Source organism: Nerophis ophidion, linkage group LG17 (genome assembly GCF_033978795.1).
Source record: "Nerophis ophidion isolate RoL-2023_Sa linkage group LG17, RoL_Noph_v1.0, whole genome shotgun sequence".
NCBI classification, from domain to species: Eukaryota; Metazoa; Chordata; class Actinopteri; order Syngnathiformes; family Syngnathidae; genus Nerophis; species Nerophis ophidion.
In genome coordinates this window covers 37882433-37906359 of record NC_084627.1, presented here as the reverse complement: position 1 = coordinate 37906359, position 23927 = coordinate 37882433, and the positions used below count along the sequence as shown (strand labels likewise).

Below are 23927 nucleotides of genomic sequence, written 5' to 3'. Positions count from 1 at the left end.
AACAAGGGGGGGGGATAGATGATAAAATAAAATAAAAAAATCGGTCTAAGCCTGGGCCCTGGAGAGGGGGTCCAGACTGAGGCCAAAGGAAAAAAACAACTCATAGCCATCATAGTACACATCCCTCTTACATGTGTGTTAGAGGGAAACATCGAACACAAAGGACATGAAAGACATTAAAGCAGCAGATACAACCAGACATTTGTACATACAGCTATGAATAAAAAGTAAAAGAAACATATACACTGTGGTGGCCTCTGCGGTGTTCCACGCCATCGTCCGCTGGGGTGGAGGGAGCATGGCCAGAGACAGGAGCAGACCCAACAAAGCAACCAAGACAGCCGACTCCACTCTCGACCGCCACCCAACTCTCGGCCAGTGTCCAGTCCGCATGGATGAGCGAGGATTTGTCCAAGGAGACTGAGGTATCCGACACCTGCTCACCCAGTCAAGACACCGCAAAGCCTCTCCGTCCCGGCACTCAGTGCTAGCTCCGCAGCCCTGTCCCCTTTTCCGCACCTCCTCCAGTCCCTCCAAACCAACTCCGGTGTGGCAGAGACCCAGCAGCTGGTCTCCATGGCCAAAAGGCTACCGGGAGAGAGATGCAGAAGTCTACAAAAAAAGCACCACAGAGGTCACGAAAGAGCCACCCCTTGTCACACAGTCCCAAAGGGTCCCGGACCAAAAGGCAAAAAAATATAATAACACATGAAAACAAGAGGGAATCACAAAAGGATGACACAAGAGCACAGAGCTCCTGCCAACAGCAGCCACTACAGCAGCGCCATCTTGGGAAAAAAAACAAAAAACATTCTACACATAGAAGTAATCATCAACTTAAAGTGCCCTTTTTGGGGATTGTAATAGAGATCCATCTGGCTTCATGAACATTTCTTCATAAAAAAATAAATCTTTTTAACATCAATATTTATGGAACATGTCCACAAAAAATCTAACTGTCAACACTGAATATTGCATTGTTGCATTTCTTTTCACAGTTTACGAACTTACATTCATATTTTGTTGAAGTATTATTCAATAAATATATTTATAAAGGATTTTTGCTATTTTTAGAATATTTTTTTTTTAAATCTCACGTACCCCTTGGCATACCTTCAAGTACCCCCAGGGGTAGGCATACCCCCATTTGAGAACCACTGCCTTAGGCGATCTGCTCCAATTTCGTTGTTCTTTGAACCTGTTCACTGTAATAATGACAAATAAAAACTCTATTCTATTCTAGCAGCTGTTACTCCGGTCCTTGTTTCGAATTCCATTCAACTTTGCTTAGTTACAAAAGTGATACAGAATGAAGGGTAAAGTATGTGACGTATCACTGAAAGATGACATTTTTGGACGTTCTTCTCCGCAGGAGCTGCCACATTTTAAAGAGCTCATCTTTGAGGACTTTTCTCGCTTCCTGCTTGTGGAAAATATGTTCGAAGAGGTGGTGCTGCAGTCCGTCACCAAGGACATCATGATGGGTGAGGGTCAAGATGCACTGAGACGTTGAAGTCTGAACCACATGACTAAAGTGTGTGTGTGTGTGTGTGTGTGTGTGTGTGTGTGTGTGTGTGTGTGTGTGTGTGTGTGTGTGTGTGTGTGTGTGTGTGTGTGTGTGTGTGTGTGTGTGTGTGTGTGTGTGTGTGTGTGTGTAGCTGTGAAGGAGGCTGCCGTCCAGAGGAGACACAACCTCTACAGGGACAGCATCGTGATGACCAACAGCGACCCCAACCTCCACCTGCTTGGAGAAAGCTCCCCTGTGGACTGGGCCACCAAATTTCCTAGCGAGGATCCGGAAGCTGTGAACAGCGGCGGCGAGGACGGATGCTCTGGCAACAGACGCAAGCAGGTGGTGTCCATGATCCAGCTGGACGGAGTACCTCTGCCCTACGAGTCGTGTCTGGAAGTTCCAGGGGTGGAACTCATCCCGGAGGAGGACGCCGTGGCAACCGCGGAGGAGGAGGACGCTCACCTGAACAAGGACGATCTGGAGGAAATCAAAGATCTCCTCGATCGCGTGGTAGAGTTGGATGTGGCGCTACCCGACGCCGACGGGACGATCACACTGGAGGACGGCGTGCAGGAGGAGGTGAGCGGGGTCACCGCCGTCGTGGAGGACGTCTCTAACCCGCAAGACACCAGGTCTCCGCGCTCCATCCTCCAGCAGCTGGTTGAAAACAAGAACCAGGATGCCGATAAGGTGGCTATTCCAGGGGTGGAGCTAATCCCGGAGGAGGGCGCCGTGGCAACCACAAAGGATGAAGTTCTGGAGAAAACCGAAGATCTCCTCGATCACTTGGAAAATTTTGAAGGGGTGCGACCAGACGCCAACGCCAAGAAGCAGGAAAACGATAAGGTGGTTGTTCCGGGGGTGGAGCTCATCCCGGAGGAGGGCGCCGTGGCAACCGCAAAGGACGACGACGATCTGGAGAAAATCGCAGATCTGCCCGATCACTTGGAAAATTTTGAAGGGGCGCAACCTGACGCCGACGCCAAGAAGCAGGAAAACGATAATGTGGCAGTTCCAGGGGTGGAGCTCATCCCGGAGGAGGGCGCCGTGGCAACCGCAAAGGAGGAGGACGCTCATCGGCACCTGAGCAAGGACGACCTGGAGAAAATCACAGATCTCCTCGATCACTTGGAAAATTTTGAAAGGGCGCGACCAGACGGCGACGCCAAGAAGCAGGAAAACGATAAGGCGGCAGTTCCAGGGGTGGAGCTCATCCCGGAGGAGGGCGCCGTGGCAACCGCAAAGGAGGAGGACACTCATCGGCACCTGAGCAAGGACGACGTGGAGAAAATCAAAGATATCCTCGATCGCCTGATAAGGTTGCAAGCGGCGCCACCCGACGCCGACGCCAACGGGGCGGTCACCCTGGAGGACGGCGTGCAGGAGGAGGCGAGCCCGGTCACGAGGTCCCCGCGCTCCATCCTCCAGCAGCTGGGAAAAAACAAGAACCAGGATGCCAATAAGGTGGTAGTTCCAGGGGTGGAGCTCATCCTGGATCAGGGCGCCGTGGCAACCGGAAAGGAGGAGGACGCTCATCGGCACCTGACCAAGGAAGATCTGGAGAAGATCAAAGATCTCCTCGATCACTTGATAGATTTTGAAAGGGCGCGACCTGACGCCGACGCCAAGAAGCAGGATGCCGATAAGGTGGCAGTTTCAGGGGTGGAACTCATCCCGCAGGAGGGCGCCGTGGCAACCGCAAAGGGGGAGGACGCTCATCGGCACCTGAGCAAGGACGACCTGGAGAAAATCAAAGATCTCCTCGATCACTTGACACGGTTCCACGTGGCGCTGCCCGACGCCGGCGCCAAGAACTAGGAAGCCGATAAGGTGGCCGATAAAGGCGGCGGAGGCGAACAAACGGCGAAGTCCGCTTCCGAGTCGTCACCCCAGCTGCCATTAGCGACAGACACCAGCTCCGGCGAGGAGGCGGCCAAAAGCATCCCCAACGGGGAGGACGCGGGCGTCGACACGGCGGAGGCGGAGGTGGGCGAAGCGTAAAGAAGACGCCCACGTGAGCGAAATGTGTTGACTTTGTTGTTATTGCTTTGTTGATGTTGCACACTTGAGGACCAATTATCTCCTTTTTTTTTTTGCTCTCTTCAATAGTCGCACTGCAAGCTTCCTTATTCCTATTTTACGGCACGACACAGAACGCACCACACTTTTATACGCACACTTTTATACAGCAATCTGGACTTTCTCTGGGGTTCTTCCAAACACAACAACAAGCCAGGAAGTTCCTATCATACCTCGGGTTTGACCTTTATCCTCCAAAACTTAAATGCAGGAAAACCCGAGGTATCACTGAATGGTTTACTTTTTAGTCCATCAACAGGGGCCACAATATTCTATAGTCCATGTCTTTTAACTACTACACTTTTTTCAAATTATTATATATTTTTCTAAGTGTTTCTTTGTATTTATACGTTAAATGTGTTTAACAAGTTATCGGCGCACCTATCGTCGGAAGTAGTTGTCATAAACGTGAAGATTCGTGGCCTCCAGATAGTGTTGAAATGTCACTTTTTATATTTGTCGTATTTTCACGTTTCTTATGATGGAGAAAAAATGATTTTCTTCGCTCAAATTGTTCCGGTGAGCCATTATGATTGCAGAACTTATAATTATTAGCTGAAGAAAAAGCCTCATGTTTAATTAACTTCGGACAGGGCGTGTCCGATGGTTACATAAGGTCTCGAGGAGTGTGTGGCACACTCACTGGCTGTATTGACACTGTTGCTGTTTCGTAATGACGCCATCTGCTGGATTAAAAACATCACATTTAACCTAAAAATGATATCATGGCAAATGTAAGTTTTTTTAAAAAGTGATGCACTCCGACATCTTTCAATACTGGCGGAATGTTCTGATGAACACAGTTTGATGTTTCACAGTAAAATGACACAGCGGTTGTATCGGACACACACATCAGGTTATTGAAGGACATGTTTTACGCCAGAAAAAGTGAGGATTTTTTTTTTTTTAATCAACTTTAAAGAAGAAAAATATGACATAAAAAGGGTCTGGCCTCTTAAAAATTGCAATAAAGAGCCAATGTTCCATTTCTAAAGGCCATTTTTTTCTTCAATGTGGGGAAGAGTTATGCAAATCCTTCGCGTTAAAAAGAAACGTTTGAAATCGGCTACATTTCTCAACTTTTACCCCCTTCTTAATCCCATTCTAAATATCGTACAGTTTTAGGCACTCACTGATTTATTTATTCTGAATACCTGCCTGGTTGTGCTTCAGACATGTCATCTCGATATATGTATGGAACATTTATTGATTAATAAAGTTATTTCATCATCAGTGCTGCATGGTTTCAACGCGTTTTTCCTTTGTTTTCATTCTAAAGGGGGCCGATGCAACTTTTTCATTTCTGATACCATACCATTAAATCAGGGGTGTCCAAACTTTTTCCACTGAGGGCCGTACATTGAAAAATCAAAGCAAGCTTGGGCCGTTTTGATATTTTTTATTTTAAAAACCAATACAATATATGTACAAAAAAAATTGGGCCTCCACTCAGGCTTAAAGGGTTTTGGTAAAAAAATATATAAAAAATGTCATTATTCAGTATTAATATTTTTATTATTATTCAAAGTTTAAATCCTTAGATCAACATCAGGTCTATCTGTCAATATAACGTTATTAAAGATTTAAGTTGTATGCTCTTTTTATCAAAGAAAACCCAGTTTTTTAATGGAAAAAAAACACAAAATATGTAGTATTTTCACCCACTAACATTTTTAAGTAGAATATTTGAAATTATATAATAATTGGAGCCTTAAAAAGGTCAATAACTCATAACATTGATTTTAATTCATTATTATTATTATTTTAGCAATTACACAACAATTATTGGGGATCCAAAAGGGTCCTACTCATTAAAGTGTAAAAAAATAAATTATACATTGTATTAACTGTTTACTTTTAACACAATAACCTCTAGATCAACTTCAGATTATAAATTTTATTGTTTTTTGTTTGTTTTAGGCCCTTTTTAAAACAAATTTAAAAAATACGTCTTACTTTTTTCCAAAATATGCAACATTTTCCCCAAAGAACGTTTTCCCCAAATAAAAAAAAAAACATCTTACTTTTTTTCCAAAATATGCAACATTTTCCCCAAAGAACATTTTCCCCAAAGAACATTTTCCCCAAATTAAAAAAAAAAATCTTACTTTGTTACAAAATATGCAACATTTTCCCCAAAGAACATTTTCCCCAAATTAAAAAAAAACGTCTTACTTTTTTACAAAATATGCAACGTTTTCCCCAAAGAACATTTTCCCCAAAGAATATATCAAAATGGAATATTTAACGTGACGATATTGGAGATTTGAATAGGTCAATAATTCATAATGTCATTGATTTTGATTCATTATTATTTTTTAAAGAAAGAAACAGCCTGCATTGCAGCTTTGTGTTATTAGAGTCAACATTGCAACATTTTCTTGTTACATTTCACCTGTTGTCTCTTTTATAACACTTTTTATGTTTTTTTTTGTTTTTTTTAATAGTATTTTTACAATGGGCCGTGGGGCCGTTAAAAAAATGGCCCCCGGGCCGCACTTTGGACACCCCTGCATTAAATAGAATTCACTTCACTGTTGCAACCTTAAGTAGTCCGATACGGTATGAGCAAGGATCATAATTACTTGTATTATTTTGCAGTGTGGAATGTTACAAAAGGTTTGATCAATCAAAACTGCCACTAACAATCGTGAATGGACTTATGCTGTCATTATGTTGAAGTAGAGTGGTATTTTTTTTTTTTTGGGTGACACCTAGTGGTCACCATACTTCATACAATTAAAGCTTATGACGCAGTAAATTGAAGGATGCGGACACATTTGTTACTGGATGCTTCCTAATACGCTTCCTTCCGCCTTGGAGACTTTGTATGTGTAAGTATTATGTATCTATGATGATTTGATACTTGTTTATATTGTGCTGTTTTAGACTGCAGTATTGCTCATATACTATTGCATATTTTGGTATCAGAGTGATAAGTAAATACAGGTATTGGAGGTTGTGAACGACTCCAGCCGTCACCGTGTGGGTTGCATGGACCATTCAGGAAGGACATCGTGTCGAGCAGGTTTGACTCTTTTATTTTTTCAAATACAAAAGGGTCTGCGTCGGTCGGGTCGCTTTTCAGTTCCTCCTCCTCCTCCACTGCTCGTCTCGGTTGGCTTTTCATCTGCCGGTGACGTCGTCTTCCTCTGATGCTCATTCTCTGTTCGGTCTCGTTCGGTCGCTTCTGCTGTGCTGCGGACACACCACCTCTTCCTCTTGATCTTTCCTCCTTCTCTCCTTTTTCCACACTGAGAGGAGATAGGGAGATTACGCCCCGCCTCTCCGTTCCACTGCATTCTCTGCCTCCTGGACGCCATCTTGAGCGGGGCCAAAGCGTGTCCCGCCCCGCCGTCAGCTCCGCCTCTCCACAGAGGTTATATATGAATACCCATATCAATACTTTTTATCTTAAAAAATGTAGAGTCGTAATCGTTTTGGCGACAACTAGTGGTCACCTTAATTCATTACATTTTTAAGCTCATGACGCAGTAAATTGAGTGATCTACACACGTTCGTTACTGGATACTTCCCAATATGCTTCTGCCTTGGAGACTTTGTTTATGTAAGTAATATTATCAATTAGAATGATTTGATACTTGTTTATTTCGACAAATGTGCAGTATTATTAATTTAATACAGCATGTTTTGGTATCGGAGTGCTATCAAGTAAATACGGGTATTGGAGGGTATAGCTGATGTCCATATCGATATTTTTTTTTTTTCTTCAATAAAAAATTATGGAATAATTAAAATTAAGTTGAAGTAGAGTGGTAATTGGTTTTGCCAACACCAAATGGTCACCATAATTCATTCAATTAAAGTTTATGACGCAGTAAATTGAGTGATGCGGACACGTTTGTTACTGGATGCTTCCTAATATGCTTCTGCCTTGAAGACTTTGTATGTGTAAGTATTATGTAACTATGATGATTTGATACTTGTTTATATTGTGCTCTTTTAGACTGCAGTATTGTTTATGTAATACTGCATATTTTGGTATCGTAGTGATATCAAGTGAATATGGGTTTTAGAGGGTATAGCTGATGCCCTTATCGATACTTTTTATTTAAAATAATGTAACTAGTAGAATGGTAATTGTTTCTGGCGACACCTAGTGGTCGCCACAATCCATTAAATTTAAGCGCCACTCATCCATCCATGTCCTACCGACTTGTCCACACCCTGGACAAGTCGGCGCTTCATCACAGGGCCAACACGCAGTAAATTGAATGATGCGTACACGTTTGCTACTAGATATTTTCTAATACGCTTCTGCCTTGGAGACTTTGAATATTTAAGTAATATGCAACTACAATGATTTGTTACTTTTTTATAATGACAAATGTGCTGTTTTAGACTGCAGTATTGCTCATATAATACTGCATATTTTGGTATCGGAGTGATATCAAGTAAATACAAGTTTAGCAGATGCCCGTATTGATACTTTTTATTTTTTTTAAATGGTAAGTAGAGTCATAATTGTTTTTGGCGACACCAAGTGGTCAACATAATTCATTACATTGTAAACTCATGACGCAGTAAATTGAATGTACTGAACTCGTATTTATTCTTACTTAATAGGATAGTGCTCCAGCTCCCCGAGATTAACACGTAGTAGATAATGCATGGATGGAGTACAGTATATGTGTTTTTTAATGTATCGCTTTTGTCAAGTTTTGAAAAAAAAATCGTTTACACACAGACGCCGTCAGTACTCTACGATAAACGTCATATTCGTAGACACCGCAATGGCTGCTGGGGCGGCAGGAAATTGAGCAGCCATCTTGAAAGGGGCATCTACTCGTAGTTCATAAACTGTAAAAAAATGCAACAATGCAATATTCGGTGTTGACAGCTGGATGTTTTGTGGACATGTTCCATAAATATTGTTAAAAAATTCTCTTTTTGTGAAAAAATGTTCAGAATTAAGTTCATGAATCCAGATGGATCTCTATTACAATCCCCAAAGAGGGCACTTTAAGTTGATGATTACTTCTATGTGTAGAAATCTTTATTTATAATTGAATCACTTCATTTTTCAACAAGTTTTTAGTTATTTTTTATATCTTTTTTCCCAAATAGTTCAAGACCACTAAAAATGAGCAATATTTTTGCACTGTTATACAATTTAATAAATCAGAAACTGATGACATAGTGCTGTATTTTACTTCATCTGTTTTTTTTCAACCAAAAATTATTTGTTCTGATTAGGGGGTACTTGAATTAAAAAAATGTTCACAAGGTTTATACATCACTGAAAAAAGGTTTAGAACCACTGCCATATACCATCAGTATGCTCAAAAGCAGTGGTCCCCGACCACCAGGCCGCAGAATAATTTTTTATTCATTTTTATTTAAAAAAAAAACGTTTTTGTTTTTATTAAATCAACATAAAAAACACAATATACACTTACAATTAGTGCACCAACCACAAAAACCTCCCTTTTTCATGACAAAGGAAAAAAAAAAAAAGGATTTCCCCGGGACAAATTATGCGTTGACCGGTTCGTGGATACAAAAAGGTTGGGGACCACTGTTCAAAAGTGCTGCAGTATTTACATAAGTGTGTTAATTCCCACACAGCAAAAACACCCGCGCTTTCCGGAACAGACCCGCAAAACTGGACCTGCATCGGGATCCACCTGTCCTCAGGAACTGATTCGCCACGGAGGCAGGTCGCGGACCCGCTGTGGCTCCGAGCTGGATCCGCTCCGCATCCATGATCAGAGCCTTACCTCCGCGGTGGGTGTGCTTGAACCCGCACATACATCCACCACTTGGGGCGGCATAGCTCGGTTGGTAGAGTGGCCGTCCCAGCAACTTGAGGGTTGCAGGTTTGATTCCCGCTTGTGCCATCCTAGTTACTGCCGTTGTGTCCTTGGGCAAGACACTTTACCCACCTGCTCCCAGTGCCACCCACACTGGTTTAAATGTAACTTAGATATTGGGTGTCACTATGTAAAGCGCTTTGAGTCACTTGAGAAAAGCGCTATATAAATATAATTCACTTCACTTCACCACGGACCAGCAATAGGCTCATAAAAACCCTGGCTCTATAGTGTTAGTTTACTATTTTATCCTAGTGATATATCACTAGGCCCTACTACAGCAATATAGGCCTAAGCTTATAAGCTTAGGCAATGCATATTTATAAATATGCATTGCCTTGTATTTTTAAACTAAAAATATTGTCAATAGGCAGAAACAGAAAAACGGTCAATTCACTCTATAAAGTAAATATATAAATATATAAACAGTAAATATAGTACATATAAATATTTAATCTATTAGGCTACAATTTAAAAGCAATTTTTAAGCACAGCTAACATATCGGAAAATTAATAACTGTTGAATGACAAGTTCAATAAAAGGTTTTTTATTGATACATATTTCTATTCCTCTGTCTGTGGAGGTGGAGGCGGGACTCGTCTCCTCGCTGCCCGATCCGCCGCCAGGTTGAACCACCTGATCGCGTGTTTGGTGACCTCAGCGTCTGTGGCTGACCACATTTTTTCTCACATCACCTGTAATCAAACAAGATTACAAGACAAAAACGTTTGTTTATGGTACGTTGCATCCAAAGCAAAGTATGCTTACACAATACAAAATATGAGATAGGTATTAAGGAGATTACATTTGAAAAAGAAACATGACTTAGTTACAGGAAGTGGTTAAAACAAGAGGTGCGTAAACTGAATTTGTGATCAGGGTTTAGGTGTGCAAGACATCGAAAATGTTCAAACAATATCGTTATTTGGTTTCTTGTGTATGTGGATAAATCTGGGAAGTCGACATTGTTTTCTTAATATATTTCTACGATCATTCTATGTTTGTATTCGTGTAGGTTTATTAACGAGACCTCACATCATAAAAAAAGCCGAGTGCGGACCCGAACACACGACACTGAACTTGTAACCAATAGGAACCATTCCGCTGTGAAGAGGGGTTGGCGAGCCGGTTGCAGTCACAGGCCGCACTGTCTCACACTACAAAAGGAACCATAGACAAGGAACGCCTCCTGAAAACTTGCTCCCGCGATGTAATGCGGCAGGAGTGCCCATTACGTCGATCGCGATCGACTGGTCGATCTCGGAGGGTGTGTCAGTCGATCTCAAGCCAGGTATTAAAAAATAAACATAAAAATTAGCAATCGTCAATCATACCAAGACTTCACTTTCGTCAGTTGTTTGACATTCTCGGCACCCGAGGATCTTGTGAGATGACGCTGGCTGCTGCGAGCTCATATTTAAGAAAAAAATCACCAACAGGGCGGACGCAGAGAAACACATTTTATTTCTAGAGACTCCGTACCTACTGTCAAAACTCTAAAGACCGACAGCACAGTTCCTGTCTTCACCATAAAAGACCTGTTTCATCCTGCCTGTGCTAACAAAATAAAGAGTCTCAGAAAGCTAGCGTGCACAAGCTACGGAGTTTGATGCCATTGTATTTCTCCCCCGCCCTCAGCGACCGCTTTCTCACTTGCTTGCCCACCCGCACAGTCACTGACGTCACTCACCTGCTGCCAGACATTAAAGGGCCACATACATATGCTACTCTCATAACAAAGTGTTTAAAAACGAGTATGCAAGTTGGACAAATGAGATGCCAAATCCAACCACTTTCATGTGGTATTGGACAGAAAGGAGGACTTTTTTTTTTTCCTCCATTTGAAAATGCGGACGTTATCAGCACCACTGTCTAATTCCAATCAATGCAAGTCATCACAATCAAATACACCAACTTATATTCTTGTCTTCATGAAAGAAAGGAATCTATGTGTGTTAAACATGCTTGTATTATCATTAAACACCATTAACTTGTTAACAAAAATGTCTTTCATAAATAAATAAATATAAATTATAAATAGGAATGAGGTAGATCTCCTCGACTTGGTCAATTGAAAAGTAGCTCGCCTGCAGAAAAAGTGTGAGCGCCCCTGGGTTACGTGATATGGTGGCGACACTGACGTCGGCTTAGAAGTCGGACACAATTTTTCAACTCCGAACGTTTCACGTTAGGTAACCAGCAGCGAACGAGGCAACGTGAACAAGTCCAATTAACTACTCAATTAGAGGCGGAGAGAATCGCGGCCATTGTCAACGCCGGTTACAGTGCCAGCGACAAAAGGAATCGAAAGGAGGGAGTCTCACAGCAAAGTGCATGTTGTCAGAAAGGTAGCATTTTTGTTGTTATTATTCAGATAGTTAAAGGGGAACATTATCACCATTTTAGAAGGGTTAAAACCAATAAAAATCAGTTCCCAGTGGCTTATTATATTTTTCAAAGTTTTTTTCAAAATTTTACCCATCACCCAATATCCTGAAAAACGGCTTCAAAGTGCCTGATTTTCACCATCGCTATATCCACCCCTCCATTTCCTGTGACGTCACTGCGTGATAACAATACAAACAAACATGGCGGATAGAACAGAAAGATATAGCGACATTAGCTCTGATTCAGACTCGGATTTCAGCGGCTTAAGCGATTCAACAGACTACGCATGTATTGAAACGGATGGTTGGAGTGTGGAGGCAGATAGCGAAAACGAAAATGAAAAAGAAACTGAAGCTATTGAGCCATATCACGACAGACAGCGGCAACGAGGACAAATTCGGCGAGCGCCTTCGAACCAACGCTTGCATCTTTTGACCACTTGTGCAACTTAAATCCGTCGATTGGTATGTGTTTGTTTGGCATTCAATGTGGGTGGAGGGAAAGGCTGGATTCAAATATAGCTACAAATGAGGCACAGTATTGCAATATGTACATACAGCTAGCCTAAATAGCATGTTAGCATTGATTAGCTTGCAATCATGCCGTGAGCAAATATATCTGATTATCACATAAGTCAATAACATCAACAAAACTCACCTTTGTGATTTCGTTGACTTTATCGTTGGAAATGCATCTGTTTTGAGTGTCGCAGGACATCCACACATCTCTGTGCAATCTCTGTTGTAGCATCGCTATCGTCAAAGTGTGCAGAACAAAGGAGGGACTTTCGCATCTTTTGACTGCTGGTGCAACTTGAATCCGTCGATTGGTATGTGTTTGTTTGGCATTAAATGTGGGTGGAGGGAAAGGCTGGATGCAAATATAGCTACAAATGAGGCATAATGATACAATATGTACATACAGCTAGCCTAAATAGCGTGTTAGCATCGATTAGCATGCCGTGACCATTGATATGTCTGAATAGCACACTCCACGTAAGTCAACTTGAACCCGTCTCTGTTCGTGTTGTTACACCCTCCGACAACACACCGACGAGGCATGATGTCTCCAAGGTACGAAAAACAGTCGAAAAAACGGAAAATAACAGAGCTGATTTGACTTGGTGTGCGTAATGTGTTAAAGGGTTAAAGGTCATTGCTCTGAAAGGCGTTTCAATCGCCAAATTCACCCTTTTAGAGTTCGGAAATCGGTTAAAAAAACAGTCTTTTTTCTGCAACATCCAGGTATATATTGACGCTTACATAGGTCTGCTGATAATGTTCCCCTTTACCTCATGATTTTGTATTACTTTATTTCAGTTTTTTTTTACGGTGTCGTCAGTGTTGAACATGCAAAGAAACGCAATAAAGGAAGTCGACAAACATCAGTTGTAGCGTTACGTTAATCCGACCAAGAGAATAAGTTTGGGAGCAGCTACAGGTATGATGGTTGTTACGAATTTTAAGGCTGCCCCCACTATTGACTTTGAACGTATGTAATATTACTTTGAATTATATACGTACTGAAAAGCAAGGTCTTTGTTGCCATCCCGCTAAAGGTCTTTTTGTTGTTGACACCCTTCCAATTGATCTGATGTGAAACGTCATCTGTGAAGATCCTGCCCAGGAAGTTCCAGGTCTCCCGCTTTACATCCTAGCCTCCAAGGGTGGCCAAAGAAGAAATCTAAAAGCCATAGACATCTCTTTAAACAAGCAGGTAAACATTTTTAAGCTTAAGTTGCATTTAAAATGTTTTTGTTCCTGTTGAAAGCGTCCTGAAATGTAAAAAAAACCGGAACCTGTTCTCTTGGCTCATGGACCTAAGCTACCTTTACACACGATGTCAAACCAGGCAGATTGTGGCTCACTGACATCATCTTACCACTGGGAAAAGGCGGTTCAGGACAGGCCTGGTTGTCAGGGCTGACAGAAGGGCTGTCAGGGGTGTCAGAAGTGACTCAAATGCCTCCAACTGTTCCAGTGGAAACTGGATATTGGCCGGCATTTCCACTTCTGGCCCCGGGGTACTGGTCAACCTGCTGGTTAAGAAGTTGACCTTCACCATCAGCTGGTCTTGGGTGTGTTTAATAGTTTCCAGCAGGCTAAGGATCTGGACTTCAGCCGCTGTTGACAAACAGCAATGTTAGTTAATGACAAAAGTTATTGACAAAATTTGTAGAAAATATGTGATTGGTTGTGAATTTGAATGCCATCCATCCATCTTCTTCCGCTTATCCGAGGTCGGGTCGCGGGGGCAACAGCCTAAGCAGGGAAACCCAGACTTCCGTTTCCCCAGCCACTTCGTCTAGCTCTTCCCGGGGGATCCCGAGGCGTTCCCAGGCCAGCCGGGAGACAGTCTTCCCAACGTGTCCTGGGTCTTCCCCGTGGCCTCCTACCGGTTGGACGTGCCCTAAACACCTCCCTAGGGAGGCGTTCGGGTGGCATCCTGACCAGATGCCCGAACCACCTCATCTGGCTCCTCTCGATGTGGAGGAGCAGCGGCTTTACTTTGAGTTCCTCCCGGATGGCAGAGCTTCTCACCCTATCTCTAAAGGAGAGCCCCGCCACACGGCGGAGGAAACTCATTTCAGCCGCTTGTACCCGTGAGCTTATCCTTTCGGTCATGACCCAAAGCTCATGACCATAGGTGAGGATGGGAACGTAGATCGACCGGTAAATTGAGAGCTTTGCCTTCCGGCTCAGCTCCTTCTTCACCACAACGGATCGGTACAACGTCCGCATTACTGAAGACGCCGCACCGATCCGCCTGTCGATCTCACGATCCAATCTTCCCCCACTCGTGAACAAGACTCTTAGGTACTTGAACTCCTCCACTTGGGGTAGGGTCTCCTCCCCAACCCGGAGATGGTACAGAATGACCATTTGTCAGTTATTGCTCACCAGAGCAGGAAATGTCGGCCATTCTTCCCCGATGCCATGTTTGCCTGTAAGCCAGGCGGGATCCAGGATCCTCTGTCTGCCACATGTTGAGGGAGTCGAAGAGGGACTGCTGTTCCTAGTGAGGCGGGCATTGTGAGAGAGTCATCAGTTAACCATGACTGATAATAAACAAGGGGCCTATCTAATATTTCAGAGATAAGTCCCTACCTTGTGTAACTCTCTGCATGTTTAATACAGGTGCTGGTGAAGGCATATGAATACGTCCTCCCCCATGGTGAGGTGCTAAGGGAAATAAATTGGTATTAAGTGTTGTGACCTGTTAACCATGGTTACTGGATGCTGAGATATTATTTCGGAGATCAGTCTTTACCTAGAAAGTTATCTCCAGTTGAAAAGTTGAGTTGACAAGTACCGGTACTAATGACTCTTGCTGGCACTCGGCGAGACGGTGGAGCTGAGAGAAGGTATATAAGGAGAGGGGAATATCTTTGGCACTAAGAATGTTAACCGTATCTTTAATATTAATGTAGTGGTTTCATTTTTTAGATGTTAAGAGATTATTCCTTACATTGCCTGTGCAATTGGCTTGACAACCCCAGAGATGCAAGGTCACCATTTCCTGGGTCTTCTTTGCTATCATCAGAGTCCCCGAGACGATGGCTTTTGGGTAACCATATCATTAGGATTATTGCGTTACCAAAATTGCCAAATATACATATAGTACAAGCATCTCTAGTCTATTTTTGAATGCTACCGGAAATAACCTTCCTATTACTGTAGAAACATGACAAAAACAAGACAGAACACACCTGTTCCTTTTTTCTGGCAGCTCTTCATTCTCTGCCTCAGATTGCAGGTCTGAGGTGTTGCAACCCTTTCCACCAATCCATCCATTTCCTACCGCTTATTCCCTTTTGGGGTCGCTGGCACCAATCTCAGCTACAATCGGGCGTAAGGCTGGGTACACCCTGGACAAGTCGCCACCTCATCGCAGAGCCCTTTCCATATTGTTGCATTATTTTTAATGCGTCTTTGTAGTTGTCTAAAATTGAATATGTTAATATGAACATGAGTTTCAAATTAGCTGTAGAGCTGAACAGAATACTATTATTATTGATGATGTATCAGGTCTCTCTCTTACAAGAGACCTGGTCAGAACATAGACAGAATAGGTTATTCCAAGCAGAAAGAGAAGCAACTATGACATTTTTTTTAAACAAGAAATTTATGAATTTGCATACCACAAGTTCGGACAACAGAAACGTCATATCTTGGCCAGCCTTTTTTGAACGTCTACACGTGTCCTTTGTCTTAAGGTTGATAAAGAGACAGGCACAGTCTTTCTATTCATGTTTGCACTATAAGTAAAGTTTATCATTGATCATTGTTTCTAATGTTATATTTAAATAAATACATTGTTAAATGATGGTGCTGTCTGTTTCATTGCTACAAACTAGACAAGATATAGGGCAACGTTAAATTGATTCAGCCCCATGAATATGCCAAGAGCTGCGAGAAAAATGTGTAAGCAACATTACATTTTAACAAACCAGAAAGTATCTTACTTGATTAAGCGAACACACCAGGAACAACTGTAGGCAAAAATCCAGGCAATAGATGATGCTGCAAAACACACAATTGAAGATGGGTCCAAGTTCCATACAGTAGCATAAGAAATGATGAACAGGCGCAAAATACATTAGTTGTCTGAACCGACGTAAACAATGATTAAAATAATTAATTTCTAATTCATTCATTTTAATTATAAAGATTGCAGATAGACACTTTACTTTATACATTATATATGTGACAGTCACTGTTCTGCGTTGTGTCCTTTATAGCAGTGGTTCTCAAATGGGGGTACACGTACCCCTGGGGTACTTGAAGGTATGACAAGGGGTACGTGAGTTTTTTTCATGAATCCATATGGATCTCTATTACAATCCCCAAAGAGGGCACTTTAACTTGGTGATTACTTCTATGTGTAGAAATCTTTATTTATAAGGGAATCACTTTTCAACAAGTTTTTTTTAGTTATTTTTATATCTTTTTTTCCAAATAGTTCAAGAAAGACCACTACAAATGAGCAATATTTTGCACAGTTATAAAATTTAATAAATCAGAAATTGATGACATAGTGCTGTATTTTACTTTATCTCTTTTTTTCAACCAAAAATTATTTAGTCTGATTAGGGCAGCATTTCTCAAAGTGTGGGGCGGGCCCCACCTGTGGGGAATAGAGACATGACAGGTGGGGCGCGAGGAACGGGAGGGAATTTCACTTAAAAACATTTTTATTATTATATTCTTGAGGCGGCAATGACCAAGAAGAACACGGGGTTGGAATATAATTACAACACTTTATGTACATATTAATATACATATTTATGTAATATGCAACTACAAGCTCCATTCACAGACAGAGTCCCACTGCTTTTATGAGCGGTCAAGCGAGTCAAAAGCCAAAAACATTTTTAATTTTTTATTTGTGGCGGCCGTAATTCTTTCGTGGCGAGCCGCCACAAATAAATGAATGTGTGGGAAACCCTGACTTGAATGTTACTTGATGTTCAATAAATTTGAAAATGTTAAGCTTGGCATTAGCGTTCTGTTGTGGCGATGGGAGCAGGTGGGGCTTGAAAACTCCCCCTTGTCCAAAGTGGGGGATGACAAAAAAAGTTTGAGAACCACTGGATTAGGGGGTACTTGAATTAAACAATGTTCACAGGGTGTACATCACTGAAAAAAGGTTGAGAACCACTGCCATATAGCATCAGTACACTCAAAAGTGCTGCAGTATTGACGTAAGTGTGTTACTTCTGGAACAAAATTAACAGCAGTGAACATTTGCTTTCGGTAGATCGACAGTAGATAAGCTGGTGAACATATCACAATGTAACCTATTAATACAGTGCAATGTTACAAATCAGGTTATTTTCTTCTTCTCTTTCTAATATATATATATATATATATATATATTAGATAGATATTTTTTTTTTGTTTTGTTTTAGGGCAGCGATCCGCTTACACCCTTTACAATCAATTATAAATTGAGGACTTGCCTCGGCCTTATGACACGTCCATACCTTGTGCGTTGGCAAGGCTCGGTGTGAGCAGGTTCACACACAGAACTGGTGTGATTATGTTGCACACCTGGGTCCACTGGTGTAGTGTTGGAGTCATCATAGCTGACATCCGTCTGCTATGTGATGGGTGTGTGGTTGTCTAGCAGGTGCCGTCGGTTGCGTCTGAATGACTGTCCATCGGCATTCTCGATGTGGTAGCTCTGCGGTGTCTCAGCTGGTGGGATGATTGTCGCTGGTTTTCACGTGCCATCACCCTGCTGGAAATGGATGGGTGCTTTATTAGATAAATAGTTAGCGTTGACAGCGGTCTGGTAGATCTGTCGTACTGTTGTTTCTGGTGCTGCTGGCAGTTCTTTCTCTTTGCACGTACAGTAGCCTTGGGGGTCACCTGAGGTCGAAGTTGTATTGCTGTCGTGGCCAGGATGGAGCGCAGTTTGCGGCTCATCAGGATCTGTGCTGGGGATTTTAGTCCGTCAACTGGTGTGTTCCTATACTCCAGAAAACGGAGATAGGGGTCTTTCTTGTCCTCTTTGGCCTTGGTGAGGATTCGCTTTGCAGTTTGAACAGTCTTTTCTGCTAAGCCGTTGCTCTGCGGGTAATGCGGGCTCAAGGTGATGTGCAGGAAACATCAAGACTCTGTGAACTGCTTGAATTCACTCGAGTTGTAACATGGCTCGTTATCACTGACGAGTCGGTGGGCGATTCCTTGCCTCGAAAACACCGCCTTCATTTTGTGAATGACAGCGGCTGTGGTGATGTTATGCAGGCGCTCAAACTCAAAGTATCTGCTGAGGTAGTCACAGATGATGATATAGTTCTCAGAGTTCCATGAGAATAGATCTGTTGCTACAGTCTCCCATGGGGTCTCTGGGATGTCATGTGAGAACATGGGTTCTTTGGTGTTGGCACTACAATGTGATTGGCATGTGTCGCATCTTTGGACTGTTTCCTCAATCTGTTGACCCATGCCAGGCCAAAACGTTATGTCTCTTGCCCTGTGTTTGCTCTTCTCAACTCCTAAATGTCCTGTGTGGATGCATTTTAACATGTATGGTCTGAGCTTGTGGGGAATGATTATTTTCTCACCCTCTAGGAGGGTCCCATCGGCTTCTGTGATCTCGTCACGGTGGTTCCAGTAATCGCTGACGAGTGGGTGACATCGTTTTCGTGTCTCCGGCCAGCCTGACCGGATGACTTGCTTTAGCTTGGAGAGCTGCTCGTCCTGAGCAGTCTCCATTTCGATGTTGTCCAGCTTGTCAGTGCTCACTGGGGCTGTGCTAATGACAGTATGCACTTGTCTCCATATCCTCGGATAGAGACTCGTCCTCTTCATCCATAGATTTTCTCGACAGTGTGTCGGCTACAGGGATTTCTTTTCCTGGTCTGTGGGTGAGAGTTATGCGGTATTTTTGCAATGCAAGCATCATGCGCTGTAAACACAGTGGAGCAAGGGCTAGGGGTTTGCGTAGAATGGTCTCTAGCGGTTTGTGGTCTGATTCCACAGTTATGTTTTGCCCATAGAGGTACTCATGGAACCTGTTACACCCATACAGGACTGCATACAGCTCCTTCTCCATTTGGGCGCAATTTTGCTCTGTGCTGGTGAGCAGCTTGGATGCATATGCTACAGGTCTTCATTCCTGCACAATGGTTGCACCCAGGCCGTATTTTGACGCATCTACTTGCAGTGTCACTTCTTTTTCAGGATCAAAGTAAGCCATCACTGGCCTTGGCTCTACTGTGATGATCTCTTTCATCTTCTGGAACGCATTATCATGAATAGTGCCCCATATGAACTCTATGTCCTGTCTTGGCAATAGTCTGAGTGGTGCACACACCTCAGCTAGGTTGGGTGCACATCTTGCTAGGTAGTTGACCATGCCTAGCACAGTTTCGAGCTCTGCCTCACTTGTTGGCGGTGGCATGTCTCTGATGGCTCCCACCTTAAGTGGGTCTGGTTTCAAACCATTGGCTGTGAGCTTGTGGCCAAAGTAGCCCACCTCAGAAACACAAATGCGACATTTATCTGGATTCAGGCGTATGCCTCTCTCTCTGGTGCGGTTGAGCATGGCCCGGAGATTGCTTTCGTGTTCCTGCTTGTTTTTCCAAACATGACGATGTCGTCAACGGTGCCAGGTACTCCTCTCAGGCCTTCGTATGTCTCATCCACCCTCCTCTGGAACTCGTCCTAGGCGGACACGATGCCGAAGGGCAGCGTGAGGAAACGGTATCCTCCGAACGTGGTGTTAAATGTAGTGAGCAGTGAGGATTCCTCACTTAACTTGATTGCCCAATACCCTGATCTTGCGTCGAGGATGCTGAAATATTTTGCCTCTGCTAATTTGGATGTCACGTCCTCCAGTGTGTGTAAGGGGTAATATGGCCTCATTATTGCCTTGTTTAGGGGTCTTGGGTCTAGGCACACTCTGAGTTTGCGTGTCTTGGGCTTTTCGCACACTACCAGGGCATTAACCCACTGGGGGGGCCTCTGTCACCTTGCATATTATTCTATCCCTTTTCATGTTGTCTAGCTCTGATTTTAAGCGGTCTTTAAGAGCAAATGGTACCCTCCGTGGTGGGCAGACAACTGATGCAAGTTTGGGGTCTATTCTGAAATTGCATTCGCCTGGAAATGTGCCGATGCCTTTAAAAACATCTGAGTACTCACTTAGGATGTGGTCTGACTGGGTGCTGTTCCCTTCGTCACTGATGATTGTATACACTACTTTGATGAGTCCCAGGGCCTTCCAGGCTTTGTAGCCTAGAATGGGTGGGCCTCACTATGTAGAACTTTTCTGTGGTTGACTTTGCTTTGTATGTACTCGCTATTTTGCAGTAGCCGTTCACTTACGGTCAGCAGTCATTAATTGCTTACTGGGCATTAGCGCATTAAAGTCTTTGCTTGTGCCCCAGTATCTAGCTTAAAAGACACATTTCTGTTCTGTGGCCCCAATCCAATAGCTGCATACTCACTTCCCTCATCTTCTTTCTCTGTAGTGACAGTGTCCACAAATAGCTCTGAGCTATCATCTTTATCATCACCAACTGTATGGATTTCTCTGTGCACTGTTCTACCTGGGGTGTGGGACTTAGTTTTGCACACTTTTGCATAGTGATTGAATTTTTGACACTCTGAACATTGTTTACCTTTTTGTGGGCACTCTATTGATTTATTGTGGTGTCCTCCACACTTGCTGCAGGCTTTTTCATGCATTTTTGGGCTGTCATGGTGCTTGCTTGCTCCCTTTAAGAAACTTGGCCTTCCAGGTTTATGGTGGATTGTGTGTACTTCATGGCTACAGTTAGCCATAGCCTTTAGCTGCACTTGTGATAGCTCATGTGAGCGGGCTACATCGATAGTATTTTCGAGCGTGCGCTCCGGTGTTGTGCCGTATTATGCACCCCCGCCGTAGAATGCACCGGTGTTGTGCCGTATTATGCACCCCCTGGCGGGAGCGCGCTTACGTCACTCGTCTAGAAAAGTATATCCAAACTCGGCTGTAATGACCGAAGTGGCTGAAATCGCCTCTTTAGGCATAAAAAAAGTACATAAGAAGGTAAAATAATCCAAGTTTTCCTTACTTGTGGATGGATTAAAAATTGTGAGCCTTTAATGATTTAGCCGTCATTCAAGTGGCTGCAATCGCCTCTTTCGGCATAAAAAAGTACATAACAAGGTGAAATAATCAGAGTTTTCCTTACTTGGTGATGGATTCAAAATTGTGAGCTTTTAATGATTTCGCCGTCATTCAGGCAATTCAGATAAGGCGAAAACAATAACCATTTAACATTGGAATATTTGCTGTCCCGAAAATATAGTATTGTCCACCTTGACAGCTTACTGTAAAGAATATATACACAATAGTAAGCCTCTATATGTACTTTTTTAGAGACATCAAGGAGAACGAATTCATTCGACGTGTTGTCGTTATCCAATCCTTGTATTTTAAAAATATGACATTTTCTTTAACTTTAAGAAGCTCATGGGTGGAAGGATGAATAAATAAATGAATGCATCTGATATCTACCATTGATTTGGTTTTAATAAGTTTCAAATTGAACATTCACAAATAACGTTACCAAAAGTACCCGAAGTACCAGAGGCGGAGTTATGGTGGGGGTGCATTTTCAGGCAAGACGTTGATTCCACCTGCCTGAGAATGCACCCGGCGTCTATCTCTGGCTAGGAACCTCCTAGAGACATGACACTCACCCAGGTGACTCATCCTTACCAGTGTTTTCACCTTTTCAATTTAGTAGTGGAAATGGATCCTTCACTGTACAGAGCTATTTTGGACTACAAAACAAAATGTATTTATTCAGCGGCCATCTCCAAAATACAAAAAAATTAAATGCGCTGAAAGGCTGCAAAGTATAATGTTGAAGGTGAGTGGCATTTTCAGAAACTTTTATATTCAAGAGATTTGAAGAAGTAATTTTACATCCAATGGCACAGGCCTTCGTAGCGTCCCAGAAAGTGTTCAGAACGGACTCGTTGACTAAAAATTACTCACACATTTTGCTTATTAATTTCTACTGTTAATCGGGAAGACGGTCATAAATTAGATAACCTAATGTCAAATCAGTCTCCAGAATGTATTTTTCTCTCTGGGTGCTTCCTAGGGTGGAACGTTTAGGACGACAGATAAACCTATTCCTGTCAGGCTTGCCCCTGAAAGTTTGTTTGTGTTTTTGTTTTTTCCTCTGTATGTGTAGTATTTCCTATCAGCACTCTTATTTTGTCTGTTTCCTGTGTTTCTCCCTGAGCGCTGTTTCCGCTCAGCTGCAGCTGATTGGCACCTGGCCACAACTGGTGTCAATCAGCCCGCTCTTATATTTACCTGCTTTGTCCTCCAGTCAGTGCTGGATTATTGTCGCTGCTGTCGTGTCGTGTCATTGCAGCGTAGCGGTAAGCTATATTTCGGTAGCTGTTTGTAGCTTACTGTCTTTTGTTCCCTGCTTCCGTTTTGTTTTCATACTACAAGTAATGACTTTGTTTCCTGCTCGCTCCCATGCTAGCTCTTTTAGTTTATTTGCCTCGTGCGCACTTTTTGTTAGTACCCTTTTGTTGGTTCTTGTTCTCTTGCTAGCTTCCACGCTAGGCTTGTTATCTTTTAGCTCCCATGCTAGCTCTTTTAGTTTGTTATCCGCCTCATGTGCGCTTTTTGTTAGTACTTTTTTGTTTGTTGTTGTTGTAGTATTTGAATTAAATCATGTTTCCCTATTCAATATGCCTGCTTCCTTCTCTGCATCTTGGGCTTCGTCAACAACAAACTGACAATTCCCAAAATGCATAATAAAAATTATGCACATGTAATATTGGCCTACTTTTAGCTATGAAACTATGCAGGATTGACTCCCCAAGTATTATCCAAGACACATAGTAAACTACTTAGAACGATATATATTGGCGCTAGAGAGTTTTTCTGACAAGTTTGGCATCTGATCGCATGTTCTTTCTGACATGTGTTTATGTTATTCCCCTGGGAAAGTGAAAAAAAAATGAAAACCAGTAATACATTTGCAGATACAGAACTTGCACACTGTGAGAATAAAAGGTATTGTATAATTGTGTTATGAATCATTTTTAAAGATGTTATATTGGTTTACTTAACTTCCCTGTCATTGTATTTTAAATCCACTTCCAAATCCTTCATATTATTTTATTAGAAGACACTATTTAAAAGTAGGCCCTTAGGTTTGAACGTGTGAGTCAATTGTGTGTGTGTCCTGTGATGGACTTGTTACCTGCCCAGGATGTTTTCCTACCTTGCCCAATATTTGCTGGGATAGGCTGCAGCACCACCTGTGACCCTGATTAGGGGTAATTTGTGCCTAAGGTAAGGATGGACAATGGTTATTGCAGGAAATCTTACACAATAATCTCTTGTTGCAATAATATTTCCTTTACCTGTGTCTCCATTTTTTTCTTTTATTTTGCTACAGGTTTCTCTGCAAATCATTTTACATGATACAACTTTTCTTCAGGAAATTTTAAACAATTCATGCAGTTGCAGCTGAAAATGGATCCTCAATGGCTACTTTTTATTTATACAATTCATCTTTAACATTGGGTAACATGATAGCAAACCCATCTGGCTGTAGAAAAATTGGGGTTGATATATT

General features: G+C 42.5%; 1 protein-coding gene across 2 annotated transcripts in view; it reads left to right on the top strand.

The window, feature by feature from the left end:
• The window catches only part of LOC133536409 (protein Niban 2-like), a 103094-nt gene extending 98269 nt beyond the window's left edge, over window positions 1–4825 (top strand). For both annotated transcript variants that reach the window (XM_061876903.1, XM_061876902.1), the window contains 2 exons: window positions 1373–1484; window positions 1659–4825. In XM_061876903.1, the coding sequence (XP_061732887.1) occupies window positions 1373–1484; window positions 1659–3331 (1785 nt within the window). In that variant the 3' untranslated portion in view covers window positions 3332–4825. The remainder of the gene's footprint in view (window positions 1–1372; window positions 1485–1658) is intronic.
• The last annotated feature ends 19102 nt before the right edge of the window (window positions 4826–23927 follow it).